The sequence below is a fragment of the Pithys albifrons genome, chromosome 7, assembly GCF_047495875.1.
Source record: "Pithys albifrons albifrons isolate INPA30051 chromosome 7, PitAlb_v1, whole genome shotgun sequence".
Lineage (NCBI taxonomy): Eukaryota > Metazoa > Chordata > Aves > Passeriformes > Thamnophilidae > Pithys > Pithys albifrons.
In genome coordinates this window covers 26,499,301-26,517,490 of record NC_092464.1, presented here as the reverse complement: position 1 = coordinate 26,517,490, position 18,190 = coordinate 26,499,301, and the positions used below count along the sequence as shown (strand labels likewise).

Genomic DNA, 18,190 nt, shown 5'->3' with positions numbered 1-18,190 from the left:
GCAGTACATATGCACATGAAAAAATGCCGTGGTAATTTAGAATAGCACAAATTCTTTGATAAAAACAATGCAGCAATAACACATCTAGTCCTTTTAAATCCCTTTGAGAACCTCCATAAAATAGACCTCTCCTTTCTCGTATTTCATAATTTGTTTGGAGGCTCTCTCCACAACCCAGCACTCCTCCTTCACCATCCAGCAGGCAACAGATGCTGTCAGAGCAAGAAATATTCCCTCCTTAATTCTTCCATCCACAGGAGCTAAGCATGCAACCTCAACAGCATGGGCTGTGCTCAAATACTGCTGGGTCTAGGGGAAAAGACATGATTGTCCAAGACTGTAATTTCCAATTTCTTGCTCAGCAAAAATATTAAGCAAAGTCTATGCCATAAACATACTACCATCCACAAACACTTTACATATGTTTCTTTCCATTTTATATAAGTATTAAAATGCAACCTATTCTTCAAACTGATAATTACAACACAGAGTTTTTGTTTAAGCCACGAAAATTTAAAATCTTATTAAAAAATATATGGAAAGAGGTTTATAAATGCTTAGGAAATTAATGTACCTTATCTTTTCTGCTTGGAGTTTTGGTGACATTTATTAATGCACAAAAAGATTTAAAAGACTCCATTTCCTCTTCAAACCAAGGTAAACACTTCAACTTCTCTTCTATACAAAGTCTAAGAATAGTTTGCTCCTGAAAAACCCATCAGCTGGAATACTTTATTCATCTGCAGTCAAATAGGTTCAGTAAACAGGTTTACTGCTTTGCAGATACCAGCTGATATAAAAGGCATTACTTACGACATTTCCTCAAAGACCTTCACTCGCTCACATCCCTCTGGGGGCTCTCGTTTGAACATGTAGCTGTTGTTTGGTTTGGGAGATGAGGCATACTTGGGCAACGGTGAGCTACTCCCACTGTCTGAAAATTTAAAGCAGTTATATTACTAGAGATTGAGAGTGCTTTTTAATTAAATTCGATTTCCAAACAAGATGTCTTTTTTCACAATTTAGCCACTATGCTGGTTTGCTTCTACCACAATGCTTCCTTTATTGCAGGCTATTTCTAACACCCTTGTACAGTGCGTTTCTTCTGAATAACAGCGGCAGTGCAGCAGCAATCTATAACAACACGTAACAGGAGGATATTTTTATCCAGAACACTGCAATCGGAACAAAGCAGAGCTGTGATCCTGGAAACAACACATTCTTTATTATGTAGTTCAAGAACCATAAATGGAACAGGTAAGATACATAATACATGCGGAAGAATTATGAGTGGTAATGATAATGTGCCTTTTCACTGTGTAAACAGTGTCATTGAAAATATGCGTATACAACATGTATCTTATTTTAAAACGTAATTCTTCACTGGAATATTGACCTCATTAGTCTCATGAATAGTTCAGAAGTTGCAAAGAAACAAAGTATGTTTGTAACACAGGTTCTGATACCTCAGCATTACAATGTCCTACCTTACTTGCTTCAAGTTGTGTAGTTATTTTTATATCCAAAATAAAACTTTTACAATTGAATTCTCTCATCACTACTAGCTATATGATACAGGTATTCTTCACAACTCTGCCTGTGTATATTTTAAACAGACACACTTAGAAGTAAAGGTGTGAAGACCTAGGACAAGGGGCAATGGGCAGATGTATTTGTACTTGGAAAACATAAGAGAGAAGGCTCAAGTCTGGTAATGACAAGTACAAAAGGTTGAAATATTAAGACTATGAAAGGGCTCACTTTAAACAGTCACCATGACACGATAGTCAATGCACTAAGGAAATAAAATAGGTACAAAAATATTCACAGAAAATTAGCTTTCTGCAGTGGCTTCTGCCTTTTCAAAGAGCAATATTATCTCAGGCTAGTACGAGCTTGGGATTACAATTAAAAAATGAAATAGCAAAATTAAAGAGGCTCTCCCAACTTACTAGCACACCTGAACTGGAAAGAAATAGAACTGCTCTTGCTTTAGCTCCATTTGAGTCTACCCACCAATGTGGGGTACCTTACCATTTTTAACTCTGTCTATAATCTTTGTTTACTTTGCTGTTGTGCATGTGTGTTGTGCCTTTTCAGCAACAGTGGAAAACCAAGCCAAGCTTCAAAGACTATAATCCAGCTTCACCAAAGTGTACAAAGTTGTCTTTAACAGCTTGCAAACAGTAACTACATAAACTTTTCTATTACCATGACTCAAATACAAAGGCTAATCTGTGCTTCCTCTCACAACAAGAAACAAATCAAATATCACACTTCCCTTTGAAGATTTACTATGAAAGATATAAGAAAAAAAAAGTTGAAGCAAACCTCAGCAGAGTATTGATTATTCAGCTCTTTCCTGCATTACAGTGAATACAGAACTTTCATTTACAGAATCTTCAGTGTTAACTACAGAAGCAGAAAACACTTAGAGATGATAGAGATATTTGCCAAGTTGAGAGCATGATGGTCCTGTTGGCATCTTTCCACTGTTGGCCCACATAGCTCATTCCAAACACAGAAATCATTAACAGAACCCAGACAGTTTGTTTCCTCCTTCTAATATTTAAAATTGAAGATCCAAATTCCTATTTAAAAATTTGAGACATAAAATGTACTACTGTTCCTTTCACTAAGTGGTGGAAAACTGTGGCAGCATATCCAAGGGAAGCATCAAACAGAATTCAAAGTTTAATCAGTTCTTGGAAGATTTAGAGTCTCTTCTACTACCCAGTTCAGCTTTCCATCAAGTTTTTTTGTTTAGTTAGCCCTGTCTGGCTGAAACTTTCCATGTAAGACAGCTGCTGAACAACTCTCTCTCTTTACCCTCCCTGCTTTTAAAAGCTTACCAAGCTGTTAGACTTCCACTTTGACCAAAGGCACAGCACAGTGCCACGTGGAAGCCCCGAGTGCCCCAGGTACACAGGAAGCCCCATGCGCAGAGGCGGCGCAGGAGGCCTCGGGGTGAGGAGGGGAGCGGTGGAATCACAGCCTAATCAGGCCGCCACCTGTGACCTCTTTAGTGCTGAGCTGCCCCGTCCCTGATGCTCAGTGACACTGCAAACAAGCAAACGCGCCGCCGAAGCGCTTCATGTGCCTCTCCCTCTGCGGGCCCGGCCGGTCCCCGCCTGCGCCGCTGGACGCTGCCGGCAGGGGGCGCCGCCGCCGCCGCCGCCGCCCCGCGCTGGGCCCCGCCCCGGGAGCTCCGGCCCCGCCAGCCCCGCGCGGAGCGTCCCACGCCGACCTCCTGAACATGTATCCTAAACGGATACATCCTGCTGTCTAGAAACCCTTGTACGACTGTCATTAGAACATTAAAAACACCATTTTAACCAACACTTAATACCAGTAATCATAGCTTGCATATTAGAACAACAAAGGAGGTGAATTAAAAAAGAATCTGTAAAACAGTTCTTTAAATGACAAAACTTTAAGGGAACAAGAAACTTTGCCAGTGAGCACACTGGGATTAGTTTTGGTAGGTTCAAAAATATCCTTGCTTCTTAGGACTATCCAAAGACTTTACTAACAACTTTCATTTAAAAAACCATAAATCAGATGCCCAGAATTTAATAAGTATCTTCAGTTCATCATCATGAATGCTGTAAGAGCCTACTAGGAACAGTGGGAATACACAATGCATCTAAATCAAAATCCCAGAAAAACAGGTTACACCACCTCTTTTTGTAAAAAAAGGCCCCTCCAAATTTCAGCCACTTACTACATAGGATGCCTTTGAACTTTAACTCTGTCACAGGTGCTGAGCATGCTGTATAGCACTCTGAATTGTAGTCTTATGGACTAGAGCATCATAAAATGGATCTAGTAAAACTGGAAGCTTTAATACAAAATCATAAAGCCAGGTGCCATCCAATTACCTTCTCTTCCAACTCCTCCTTCTCTGCTCTAATCAAGCCTGTTTAGTATCACTGCTTCCATTCAGAACAATATTGTGGACCTTATCTGAAAATTAGCTTTCATTTTCTTTTGAAAAATTCAGTAATTTAGCAGCTTCTTGCAGACAGGTAAACCCAACAGCTGGTACAGTCCAAGAGGCAGCTGAGGGGGCGTCAGGCCAAAGCACAGCTTTGCACAAGAAATGAAAGATGCTTTAGGAATGCAAAGCAGTGCTGTATCTGTACAGAGCACTGGCTCCTCTCACTGCTCATGTCTGTCAGTCAAACTACTATCCTTCCTTTCCTGTCCAGCAAAACACCCAGAAGGATTAATAACAGTGGTAATTTTATTTTTTAATGGTAATGTCAAGTTATTCCCATAGAAAGGAAAAATGAAACCTTGAGAAAAATAACAGGAAGAAAAATCTTGGGATCAAAACATCTTCATCTGCATTTTCCCAAGGTGATGGGTCTCACAGCAAACTCACTATGGTTTTATTCTGGAATCACAGAACCCTTTAAAATGATGGCATGAAAACATTTCCAAGTTTTTGTCTTATAAAACAGTTAAAACAAATACTCTGTTTCTCAAAATTTGCTATTCCCTTAAAATTTTTACCTATATCCCTCATTTATCTATAATTTAACTATTTTGAAGATAACATTCTTGTTCAGAACAACTGCCCTGTGGGAACTTGACAATCTGCAGTAAAAGGCACCTTTCTGACTGTAGATTTAAAACCTCCCAACAAATTACTTTCTCTTGAAAAATGGCTACATATTTTCCTAGTTTTCACCTTGTCTTTAAAGAACTAAGTTGCGATGGCAGTTCAAGCTTTTATCTTTCATACACACAATCATAAGTGCCTTACTTAAACTAGTTTAAAAATGCTGTTACAATGACTTTACCAAGCTGGCTATTTGTCACCATCACCTACACACTACTACTAGAACATACTTTTGATACAAGCCTAGCATTAAAGCCAGCCTTTAAACCAAAACCCACAAGTAAGTATCTGCTCATAAATTTCACTCCAGTTAGCGTTGAAAAAATCCAAGACAGGAGATAAAAACTCTTGAAAAGCATTAACAAAGTTAGATGCACTATTTCAAACTGTCTTCACTTGCTACTGCCAGCAGTGTACCACTCAAAATTTCCATTACTGTGATAACACAGTGCTAAGTGCAGAAGAAATTATTCATTTCCTCATATTTTAACTTGTATTTCTTATCAGGACATATATGAACCAATTTACCTGTCAAGCTGGTTTTTTGTGTGCTAATTCTCTATAGTGACTCAGTCTTGACAACATATTAGAATTCACATGCATAGTATAAGAAAGTGGGGGGGGGCTAATACCATTGTTATTTTTGGAGCATGGCCAACTATCATGTTGAGCTAAGACTTGAACTTTAATGTGGTTAACTTACACGCACACACCCACCCCCATTCAGGATTTGGGCAGATGGAATTGTTTTCATTATTCCCTTTTAAATCCAAGATGGGAAAATGCCACTTTTCAGAAACCATGAAAAGCTAGTATTTCTAACTTCCCCAATCTTATTCCCTAATTACTTTGAGCATTATTCAAAAGACAGTATTTACAAAAAGAAGCTTAACCTTAGTTATAACCTTGAAATACATGTCTTTAACTCAGTAGTAAGTAAACACAAATTTTAGAAACTTTCATTTGTTATGTGAAACTTACTACTCAGCTTCCACGTTTTACCCAAGTCCTGCATTCTCCAAACTGAAATCCCTGTTTTAGCTAGCAGACTAGAAGCACAAGGGTGATTTCATTAGTAAACAGTTGTCAAAAAAAAACCCCAGTCTTTTACACTGGTGACTGTATTTTCACACTACATGTTATGTCAGTTACTCTTAATTACTGAAACACCAGTTTTACTCCCTCTATAAAACCAAACATTTTACAGACTTTGAAAAACAGTGCAGGATATTGACATATAAACAGATAAATTATTCAGAATTTGAGCTGTTATGGAACATACACAGAGAAGTAATTACTCTCCATCAGGTTGTTCAAATTCATATCTGAGCTTCTCATCAAATAGCTTCAAGTGGAATGTAAGAGTTCAGAAGCAGAGTATTTTTAAAAGCAGTCCAAAACTTCATCACCATTTTGAAAAGCAAGTAATTCACCCACGATGAATACACAGTCTACCACAAACCTTCTTGAAACCTTTTTTAAACATAAACGTTACAGTCTGAATTCTTCACATTAGAATCTTCATAAATAGTTAACTGTTTGCTGTGCTCCTCTGACGTATTTATGGAAGATGTTTGTGAAGTGTCACAAACAAGAGGGAAAAAGATATGTAAACAAACAAAACCAGTTTTAAGATAAATCCTCAATCCCTCCACAACCAACAAACAAAAACTGATGTAATGAGTACAATGAAGGTAGTTGTAAAAGCAGGGCATCACGTGGTGCCTCCCATAGGTAAAGGCAGGCCATTCTACTCTCACCTTTATCACGGTCATAGAGTAAATCTTCCGCTGAACAAGGACTCCCATCCTGAGATTCAGGAGGGCAAAAGGGAGAGACACATGGTGAGTGACTGCTGCAGCTGCTGCTGCGCTCCTGAACAGACGGAGTCTGAGTGTCAATGCTTCGCGTACTACTACTACGATAGTGAGCAGGTAACGGGGCCCTTCGACCGTCAGGGATATCCAAAGGCTGCAAGAGAAACGAGCAATTCAGGTTACAGAGAAAATCAAAAATCACGAGCCATGTCAGCCTGTAGCACTTTCAAACGAAGGCCTTAACAACAACAAACAAGCCATTTTTGAAAGAACAGGAAGATTTTCCACAAGAAAATAATGCAGTGGGCAATGGACACAACATACAATAATTTTGCTGGATGTCGGGACAATGTGCACATGTTCCAAGCCAACTACATCCTCTTAACGCAAAGTTAACACTCAAATGCACTTCAACACATGCCAGTACTATGTTTTTATGTTATGATACTTTAAAAAGTCAAATCTCACCAAAAAATATATCTCTAATTATACTAACACAATTTTCAATAAAAATATCACTATTATTTTACAAGAAAAATAAGTACCCCAACAGAGATTACATTTGGATAAAAGGGAAAGTAGAAAATATTAAATACAATGACACGCTATTGCCATAACAACCAATTATAACCGAAACCATCCAAGTTTTGTTAGTAAGTTGCAATTCTCTAGCATACCTCCAACACTCCATTCTTCACTTCTACAGATGATTCACACGCAGGCTTATACAGGCTTATAACAAGGTTCTCAAGATCTGTCTTGAACCAAAGCTAGTAAGCTCTGCCTGCCCCTCTCAGCCTAGCTGGCACTGGCCAGAGTGATATTGCATCCCATTCTGCAATATGCTGTGCAGACATGTTCACAGAAGTAGACTGCAAAAAATGCCTGCAAGATTTAAAAGCAATTTTTATCCTCACTTCAGTGAGGATTGTGTCCAAGCCACAGAGAACAGCTTAAATGTTCTAGCTACAAAAGATTAATGTCTCTTTCCTTCTCACTTCAAGTGAACAATTTTTACTGCCTGCTTCTTCCCCATATATTGCAAAACCGTAAGAGCTTGTCCCAGAGCCTAAAATTCTACCCAACACTTTTAACTAGCAACGAGGACATGAAACCTATCAGCCAAGTGTTGCGTTCTCCACTTTTCAGCAAGTCTATGTGGAAACCCACCATGTATTATACAAAGAGGCCGACGTAACAGAGAAGGAAGATCATTTTCTTCTTATGACCTTCCAGTTAATACCATTTCACATTTCAATTAAGAGCAGAAAGAAACGTACTATTAAGAGAACATTACAGTTGCCACATCAAATGCTGTAAAGTTCAGGCACAGCTGTGTGGTCTGTTCCAACAGCTCAGCTCACATTGCATATGCGTTACAACATGACTACACACTGCTGTTCCCATCACCCCCAACAGGCAATGACTCATTCTATGCACAAGAGAGACCTGAAGCATTGTATCATTTGTTACATGACAAAAGAAAGGTAGAAAACAAGACTGAAGCTGTAGAAAGAAAACAGTCTTATTATCATAACAAAGCGCAAGCAACTGCTATGCAGAACAACATTTTTATGGTATTTTTTCTGGATGCCCAGTTTACATGGGTCTGATTTGCAAACGTTTCCTGTACTCAGACACACAGGAGGAGACTATGGGAGCTGCACTTTAAACTCCTAAAATGGGATGCAGTATCCTGAGTTACCTGAAGAGCCATATTATAGAACCCTGATGGATTTGCTTTTCTCCATCCATACAGTGTAGATAATATCTTTTTTCTTACATAAGTGTGGTAAAAACGAGAAAAAAATTCAGACACTCTCCTATTATACAGAAGTGAAACCTCAGAAATTCAGATTTCTGACTTCAAGCAAAGCTTAACAGTAAGCACGAGGACACGTACCTAATGAGGATAGAAGAAAAACACCAAACAGCTGCTCATTAAGTGCATATACTATGCTCGACGTAACAGGTAAAGCAAGAATTCCAGGGAGGGGAAAAAAAAGTAAGTGATCACATAATTAAAGACTTCAGAATGACACAGATGTTCTTCCACACCTGGAAGAACAATGTAGTCTTTGGTAGTCAGGAAGTATATTGCAAATCACATATTTCAATCTCCTCTGAATTAAAGCCTGAGGTACCAAAATAATCCATATTTTTAGACATGTATCTAAATATAAACACAAGTAGCAAAAGCTAAATATTTCTCATTCTTTCCAACCAAAATAACTTTTAAGGCATAGAAAATGCCAAGGAATATTACAGATTACTGTGCTTTTATATTTATTTTTCCCTTAATGCTGAATCAAAGTTTTGACAAGTGCAAAAATCTCCATGAAAATATCAACTGTAAGTATTCCACTTATAGAAAATTTTACATATTAAACCTGATCAACCTTGGAAAAAAAACCACTTTCAAAGTTAATTTCTATGAGCCATGCCCAAACTATTCTAAAGCTGAAGTTCTCACAACCTTACAACACAAGAAATAGGGTAACTAATTTGGTAGAGCTGCTATTAGTTTCCATAATGCTCAGTGCAAAGAAAACAACTAGAAATTACTGCATTCTATATGCTGGGTTTTGGGGTTTTTTACAAGAATGTCTAGTCATGTACTAACCGTATGCCAAATGCATTCTGACAGGACACCTGTCAGCCCCTATGGGACAGTGTGTTCTTGGACACAATTACATACTGCTCTCATCTCCCTGCAAAGGTATGGAAATGCTCCATTTGACAACAACATGAATTTCTCAATACACTGTTCATATTCACCACTTTGACCTCAGTATCAATCTTTTTTGTGGAAAAAAACCAAAAACACAGAACTTAGGAGGAGCATCAAGAATGCTACTAGGATGTAATATACCACTGGAAGCCTTACAAATAATCTGCTCCTCCCAAGATGTACATCTATTTGGGAGGCAACTTCCTGAGAGCAAAGCTTTTGATTTAAGAACTTTGCCCTAGACTGGAACACAAAAGGCAGACATAGGAAAGTGCTTCTTCCTACTGGCATAAATGAAGCCATCAATGCATTACATAAGGTGCAAGTGCAAAAAGCATGATGGAAGGAACACTCGGGAAAAAAATCAGACTTTTCAGATGAAAGCTATGCAGATTTAAGTAAGGCTTCTCTGATCTGTGAAAATTAGGAAAAGTCCTTTTATTACAGGATTAAGTTTTCTGACAGGTACAGAAAACCATCTTGCTATCTACTTCCAGAAGCACAACAAGGAACATCAAACAAGGAACACAGTAATCATTTTACTTCCATTGTGTGATAGTCCATCAAAATTGCCTAATTTCTAATAACCTCTGTATACTTGAAAGATAGTTCCAGTACTGATTTTTTCCTAATAGGAGACCTATGAACCCATGTTCTGCTACAGGGCACTTTTCATGATTTTCACAATATATTCTGTAAGAGGGAACACTCTCTTATCCCCCAATCCCTACAGTAAGGGAAATAAGTCCATCATCTTATTGCACCACAGTCTCCAATGTTTGTGCTGTGGAGTCACAATGGGACAAAGAACAAAAGCCTGTCACAACTTCACAAAGAGCTGATTCCACATGACAAGTTATGGTGCAAACAAAGACACACTATCGCAATTTGTCAATGTTAATCAGGAAGTTACAAAAAAGGGGAGGAAAACATGCAAGAATTTTGAATAAATGCATTAGAATGTGAATTAAACGTTTAATAGTAAATTTGAAGAGGAAGAGATGATTAAGAAGTGATTCATTAAGTCAATTTAGTTTTATGAAAGCAAAAAGAGGACACTTTCAGCTAACTAAGCAAGATGCATTTCAATATATGAACGAAGAAACAGTTTGTTAGGAAAAAAAATATAAATTTATACTGCAGAGCAAATAACAGAAAAAAATCAGGAACATCAAATTAAAATTTTACAAATTAAGAGAATTAAAATGCATTTTAATTTACTTGGAACAGCCCAAACGTGGTTGATAAAATGAAAGAAATCACAAAGCTACTAGTGTAGTAACTGAATTTGAAAAAAATAAATAAAAATTGAAAACTCAGTACTGAGCTGCAACTAAACTAAAGGTATTATTCCTTCTCAGTGATTTTAGCAGATATTATGTTATTCATCGTATCTTTCCTGGCAATAGAACACAGATGCACATTAGGGCATAAAGTGTTTTTGCAGCTGAACAGATCAATTCATATGAAAATGAATGTTTGAACATGCAGTATTAAAACTGTGAAGTAAACATGGAAACAGGTTAAGAGAAACTAGTTAAAAATGTAGTTGCACACCCATCTTACAAGTGAGTCTACAGAATAATTTATCCTTCACACATCACCCAAAGCAACTACCTTTGACTGCTCTTTTAAAATAGTTTCTAAAAATACCAATTGTTACAGCAAGAAAGAATAGGAGAAAATTCAAAGAAAAATAAATTGCTTCACTAGCAGTGAAACTAATGATGTTTAGTTTCCTATGGTTTGCTCCTAACCTTTAACCTAGCTACCCCAACACCCCCAGGCTAAAACAGAGTTAAACTGTTGTATTAGGAGAAAGTTCACCAGCAGTAAGATTAAGTAAATTACAATCTTGTTACAATCTTCCATAAGCAAACTGAGACCGAGTAATCTCAAAGACAGTGCCAGGAGTCTCACTTTAGGTCCCACATGACCAGACTTCACAGAAATTAACAGTTAGATGGCCAGAAACAACCCTCTGCCCACAAAGATGGACTTGACTTCAAGGGTAATGTCTGATTTATTACTTTCTTTTGTGTCTGAAGACTCTTGCCAGCTACATGTTTGGAGGAAGGGTTCACTATTGCCTGGGTTGCATAAACTGCTGAGCACCTTCGGCCCAAATCCAACAATGCACTTAAGTATGTGCTTCACTGTTTTGCTGGATCAGAGTCAGTACATTCAGTAACACAGGAGAGCTCTGCATCCCAAGCAATAAGCTGTTAAAACCCAAGGACAACATTTACAAAGATGATTTGACTGATAAATGAAATATCCTCTAACTACAGGAGATTACAACCCTAGCCATAGCAACATCAATGGTGGCATTGCAATACACACCTTTTAAGACTCTCTTTGGAGATGGTGCAACAAGGTTTATTGATTTGGGCTTTCTATTTCGGTTTTCACATTCAATTTTTTTCCTTATTCCCCTGTTATAATACACACCCCTCTTCTAAAGGGATGAGACAACCTTAGGAAAGCAAACAGCATAATACTTCTACTACTGCAATATTTCATCTTTAAGAATGGTCTGTCCACACAACTAAGACTCTGGAGAAGGCAAAACTACTCCAAAACTTTCTAAATTCACTACCAAAATGAAGAACTACCAATATCAGGTTTTAGCATCTTAAACCTCTGATTAAATTTTTATAGCTTGACTGGTATACTGAACTGCTATGACATGACCATTCATGAGAAAAGCACCTACACCTTTGCAGGAGATTAGAAAAAACAGTGGAGTAGTTTATTCCACAACAGAACATTTTCATTGGCTCTTTTGGAAACAGTGACTGTAAACCAAGTATTTCCCATTGTAAGTGTCATCTAAGCATTAAACTCCTCAATAACAAGTTCAATGCTCCAAAGCAAAACCGCCCCATTTGTCAGTATTTCCCATGCAGAGCTCTGCCATGACAGATCACAGTAAAATGGTCCACTTCAGTTTATGGGGGAAAAAGTATTAAAACCAAAAAGGAGAGCACAGCACAGGAAACTTGTATCTTTCTTATGAAAAAGAAATCAAAATGAAACAAATAATTACTAATTACTTATAAATGCAGCCTGAAGTCTCTGTATTTTCCAGCACTTGCATTTTGCACAAAGGCTTTCAGGTTCTGTACAGAAAGGGCACTCCAAACAAAGTATGTTGGCCAGAAGCTCATTAAAAACAGAGAAGAAAAATTAAAAAAAAATCACTACACTAAAACACTGAAACTTTTCAAACAAACAGTTCTTTGAAGAAAATTACTTGTAATTTCAGCCACAAGGAACATTTCTCACAAGGAAGGTTTTCCACGTGTTTATAGATTATAAAGCAAAACCAGCCGTAAACACATTACTATAAGCTTACCTTGGATACTTCTTCTTTTCCACTGTTGTCCTTAATGAATACTTTTTCCAGTTCAGGGCTTATTCCTTCTACATTACACGGCACACGTGAAACAGTTGATTTTGGCACTGAAATGTTTGACAGTGGCATAGGGACTGATCTGGAAATACAAGCCTAGAAGGTAGAAAGCAATATGACTTGAAAATGGAAAACGAAACAGACAGAAGTCTGAGACCAATGGTAAACACATTAGGAAGAAGCTGTGTATTAATTTTGCCATCTAGAGGACTGTCTTTACTTGGCAAATTCAAAGAAAAACAAATGTCTGTGTAAATCTAAAGCAAATAAAATCACCTAACTCATAGCAATGTTCTATAATCAAAGCATTCTACATCTTATCAGTAAGTAGACAGGTACATGTACTTTCTAGATGGACAAACCAGGGGATACACCACAGGGGATGGGGAGCACATGGAACGCTGACGCTGATGTTTTAAATGGGATCCGAAAGGTATCTCATAACATTCTTAAAGCTTAACAATTCAACTGAAATATTCACTTAATGCACATTCATTCTCTTTTGGTTGCCTTTAGCAAATGAAAAACATTCATTCATTAGTTTACAGCTTTTCAGAACTTTATGTCAATGGTCTTAAGAGAAATCATTCTGAGTTTAAAAATCAACCACATAAATAAATACGGTTTTCAGAAAAGCCTGTTGAAGTGGAGCTCTGTTACCAACAGGAAACATTCACAAGACTGCATACACATCTTTCATAGTCAACCTTGAAAGCTTCACCTTGGCAGAAGCTACAGTGACAGCCATGAACAGCACTCACTTGTCAATGTGTTCTCTTGCTCACAGAATCACAGGATGCTTAAGACAAAATGTAAAAATTTTTTTTGAGTTCTTATCAAGTGAATCTTGCAGCTCCAAAGGTGCAAGTGATTTGTCTTTAAGCATTCGCTGACAAAACACACTGCCTGTAGGATGGCTTCATCAGAGAACACCTTGAGAAACCAAAATGTTGCATGAGCAATGACAAAGTGAGTTCCAAGTACTAAAGAACGTTTCTTCATGGCATACGTCCTAGGTGGATTTTCAGTCTGTGGCAAAGACTGTTTGTACTGTGACTATAATGGCACAGGCATTTGCCCAGCTTTCTTTGAAATGTAAAGGAAAACCCTTTCCTATGCAAAATGTAGTGGGATCCTTTGTTATAAAGACCAAATAGCTTCAGGAAGAATATCAAATTCCTATATATCTTCATCCCAAGATTAGGTTTTAACCACAAAATTTTATCGAAACAGAAGGAGGACCATAAGGAATCAACCACAACAGCTCAAGCACTGCTTTATAATACACCAGCTAATTAAAAAGGCAGTCAGGAAATACCAGGACAGAACTAACATTTCAGGTGTTCAAACAGAGGCCTGTTAGTAACATGGTCCAAGTTACGGATCCACCATAGGTGAAATTTAATGAGGCACAAATGTCTGCACTGCCAGATGAGCCAAGATTAAATGCATTCTACGAGTGGCTCAAGATTCATGAAGTCATTGACTGAATCTTGCTTGAGCTTTGGAAGTATAATTGAGTTTCAATTTTACTGGCAGGTTTTCCTGACTAGAGCCAACACTGCATGGGGCATTGCACCCTGCTTTGTTACTTTCTTTTTCTTTATTTTCCATTTTTATTTTTTAACTAGCCCAGATGAAATTAGGTTACAAAACTGATAAGCCAATACGTTCCAGACAAGCAGATACTTCTAAAAGTGTACCACAAAAATTAGTCTTGGAAGCAAGTATGTACTGCTGGAAGTACAGCCTTATTTGGTCATGCTCAGAATTTTTACAGCATCATAATACATTTCAGTTGCTATTCTGCCGCAACATTCCTTTTTTTTATTATATGACAACCACCAGATAACCTTCAGCGAAGATATGGTAAACATCAGGTTGTGAAGCATTTCAGAGTACCAGAGTACAAACAAGACAGATGGGAAGGCTCAGCAGGCCATTCACCCAACCCTGATAAGGCAGGAGGCTACTTACCTGAGTCTGACTGATTGCTATATGGTTGCCATGGAGAGGTGACTGACGTTCTTTCTCTTTATTGTGACGACTACTCTGCTTACTGCGCTGAAGCTGCTGCCTCAGTTTGGCAATCTGCTGGAAAGAAGTTCAGGTGAAGTGAGAATGAGTTATCAAAAGGGTGACTTCTCATATCTTCACATATAAAATGAATCACAGACATTTAATCATCTTTGGAGGATTTTATAGGTGTGTGGGATTGCTTTTCCTTCACGTGTGAACATTAAAGCTTTTTTCTGCTTATCAGATACTTTCTCCAAAGTATCTGTCCTATTCACCAACCTGAACACAACAACAGGCTGAGTTTAATTACTGAATTTCCTCATTTACACACAAGCACTGTAATAACTAATACAAAGAACAGCTGTCAGAATGACAGTTTGTAGTAATTTCTGATATGTAACTGGTTTAACCAAGGGACCTTGAAGCCCACAGTTTAATTTATTTGATCTCAAACCAAACTGAAGTTTTTCAGTGATAATTCATCATAAAAGTAGAGAGCCTTCACAAACAACTGGCAATCAAAATGCATTGCTCATCCTGGAGATCTTATTTAATACATTTAACAACATTTCTCTGCAGGCTCAATTATCACAGATTCCTTGAGGCAGACAGAATTATCTTTTCTTCTGTCTGCTGCAAAGATGTCTCATCAAAACTTATTATTTTAAATGTCAAATGGAACTAAAGCCATTACCCATTTGACCTGCTCCATAACAAGAAACCAAAGAATTTCATCTGGGGATTCCTCCACTTATTTATTCCTCCTAGGAAATGTCTACATTAAAGAGAGTATTTACCTCTGTAAACATTGTCTCAGAAGATTAGACTAGGGGCAAATCCACACAACAGGTACAGACACTTCCTTAAAATTGGATAATTTTTTTCCATTGGGCTCAAATTCCACTGTTCCTCATGCTCAGCACACTGGAACATATGGCTACACATGGCCCTATTTAATTTTTAATTCAGTTAGAGATAGAATTTTTTAAAACTTGAAGGGCAAGTAAGGAGAATGAACACACATGCAATTCACATGTCAAAGAACTTCATCAGCTGGAAACGAACCTCTCTTCTGAGTGACAGCTTACAAGTACACACACTCTCTGGTTTATTCCAAGTGGTTAAATGTATCACTAGTACTCTTGCAAAGCAACTCTGTGGTGGAGAATCACTTCATATCACTCTTCACAGTGTCAAAGATCACAGTACCTGGTAAAGAGTCTTGGATGGAGCTTTCCTCCAGGCTGTGGACTTTTCCTTATGACGTTTCTGGTAGCACTCACTAAAGAATAATCTACCTTTAAGGCTTTGTATCAAGTCTTTCCACAGCTCCTACCCATATATAGAGAAGTGGTACTCAGAAATGGCTGAAAACTCTCATCTCAACCACAGATAGTTTAGACTTCCAAAAGGGTCTGTGTGTAAAACACATCAAGAAAAACAGAGCCCTAATACAACTGAGTAACTAAATATAGATAAGCTACATTTAGAGAACTGGGACACCAATCTCTTGATAAAAGTGACAACTAAAGCACAATGTTTGAAGAAACTTTGGAGCCTGAAGAGATATTTCATGTCTGAAAAAAAAATTGTCCAGAACTTCCCCATTTTCCCTGCAGGACTAACAGCCACTCAGAAACCTAATTCCATAGACAAAAAAGCAAGTAACCAGTCTGGTAAGTATACATATATCTATAAAGATTTGTCTTACATGAGAATGTTGGAGAATGGGGAAAACTTCAGAAGAGCAAAATGACACCTAGATCAGAAGACAGCTGTGGACAGAGATGTCTGGCTACAAGAATAATCAGAAAGCAGTATATAAATCTTTCATTTCTACTGCCTCTCCTTGATGCTGTGCACTTCCTCCTAGTAAAAAAGTTAAGTACACTATTTTCTTTAACTTATGAAATCTGGATTGTGGGCTTTCCTCAGGAGCACACTATTAAAAAAAATATGTACACAATTCCACCTCAGAGATCTGGCTGATTGATTTCTGTCACAAATAGTTTGCAAATCTTTGAGAACAGCCTTTCACTGTAAAATTCAGATACTGAAGGCACTAAATGGGAGAGTGTTGATAGGCTGGTATGCCTCTAGGCTAGCCAAAACCTTGAAGCTTTGATATCATGAAAGGAATCATGGATCTCTGGAATTTAAGGTTCTCTCAGCCACCTCAAGACTATGTATATTTTGGCAGTCAGTAGGTTCTTGACAGTAACAGAAAGAATTCTTGGGTCACTGAGAAGAAACCAAAAGATGAAAAATTGTTAAGGAATTTGACTGTATCTGGAAGTGATATGATAACTGAAGCCAAACATGCAATGCAGTGAAGAAACAGATATGCCTTCTCAGATCTTATGTCCTTCACCTGAACTTGAAGGACCCTGTTCAAGATGTGGTAGTTATCAATGGACAAAAAAATGATAAAGATGGGCATATAAAGGAATCTGCCATTTCTTATTTAACTTCCAAAGCTGGGAGACAGAGGCTTGCCAGCACAGACACTCAGTGTGACCAAGTATACACAATCCTCTGAACTAAATGATGCTCCATCTCTTCTTCATCAAGGGGTGTCCACAGCGCGCCTACCACCTGCTGAAGTTAATCCTAAAACTGCAATGCTTTTATTTCTTCTGCAAGGCTATCTTCTAATTGCCAATCATTCTCTATCCCAAACTGAAATAAAGCCACTACTACTAACAGGAAGAAGCAGCTGTGCTAGCTGCCTGGAAGTTTAGCTACACCTTCTTCCCAGGCACCAGGGAAGCACCATCAGAGCAAAATGATCTACAGACAAGTATGAGGTACACTAAACCTCACAAAACAAATATAATTCATGTAGTAAGAAAGGAGTCTGAAACATATGCCTTGATGGCACCTGTTTTACCAAGTATCTCGAAGCAGCAGCAGATTCCGTCTCTTGGGCATGGGACTGATGCAGTTAACACGAATTTGCTGTGCAAATAAAATGGTGCCAAGTGAGTGGTGTCAGGAAAACAAGCACTTGAAGATCTAGCATTACACTAGAACAACACAAAGAAAATGGTGCCAAGCGAGTGGGATAAAAGGAACCATGTGCTAAGAGGAAAACAAATGCAGTAACAAAACACTGTTTTCACAAAGCAGCTAAGAACACAAAGAGCTTGGGACACACCATTTCTCCCATGTGCCCAAGTACGAGCATGAATGTGACTGGGGCAAACACACTTATATAAGGAACTCATGTAAATCACCACAAAAAGATTTGTATCCTAAAGCACACACTTGTCAAAGACTTCAAAGCCTTGGACATACGTGCACTTAGATCCATAAAATGTCACCACTATTTTAGTACACCACTTCAAATGCTCAGTCTTTCTTCTTCCAGCAACTGTTCTCTAGAACATTGCTAACGCATCAGAAAGACTCTTTTCTTCACCTACTTTTATGTAATTTATAAAAATCCCCACCAACAAAAATGCCCAAGAAAACACAAAGATCAGTGCATCTTAACAGAAATAAACCTACACAAAGTCATTTGGGGCACAAACTTTCAGTTCAGCTTTGATGGTCTAGCGCCATACAGCCAAAGATAAGAC

General features: G+C 38.0%; 1 protein-coding gene across 4 annotated transcripts in view; it reads right to left on the bottom strand.

Moving 5' to 3' along the window:
* Positions 1-18,190, bottom strand: part of GLCCI1 (glucocorticoid induced 1) — a 51,618-nt gene that overhangs the window by 3,124 nt on the left and 30,304 nt on the right. The window contains exons 4-7 of one of the 4 annotated variants that reach the window (XM_071560773.1): positions 14,568-14,684; positions 12,534-12,686; positions 6,388-6,598; positions 814-934 (exon numbers count right to left, since the gene is read on the bottom strand). In XM_071560773.1, coding sequence (XP_071416874.1) covers positions 814-934; positions 6,388-6,598; positions 12,534-12,686; positions 14,568-14,684 — 602 coding nt within the window. The remainder of the gene's footprint in view (positions 1-813; positions 935-6,387; positions 6,599-12,533; positions 12,687-14,567; positions 14,685-18,190) is intronic. The other 3 variants (XM_071560774.1, XM_071560775.1, XM_071560776.1) reach the window with 3 other exon arrangements.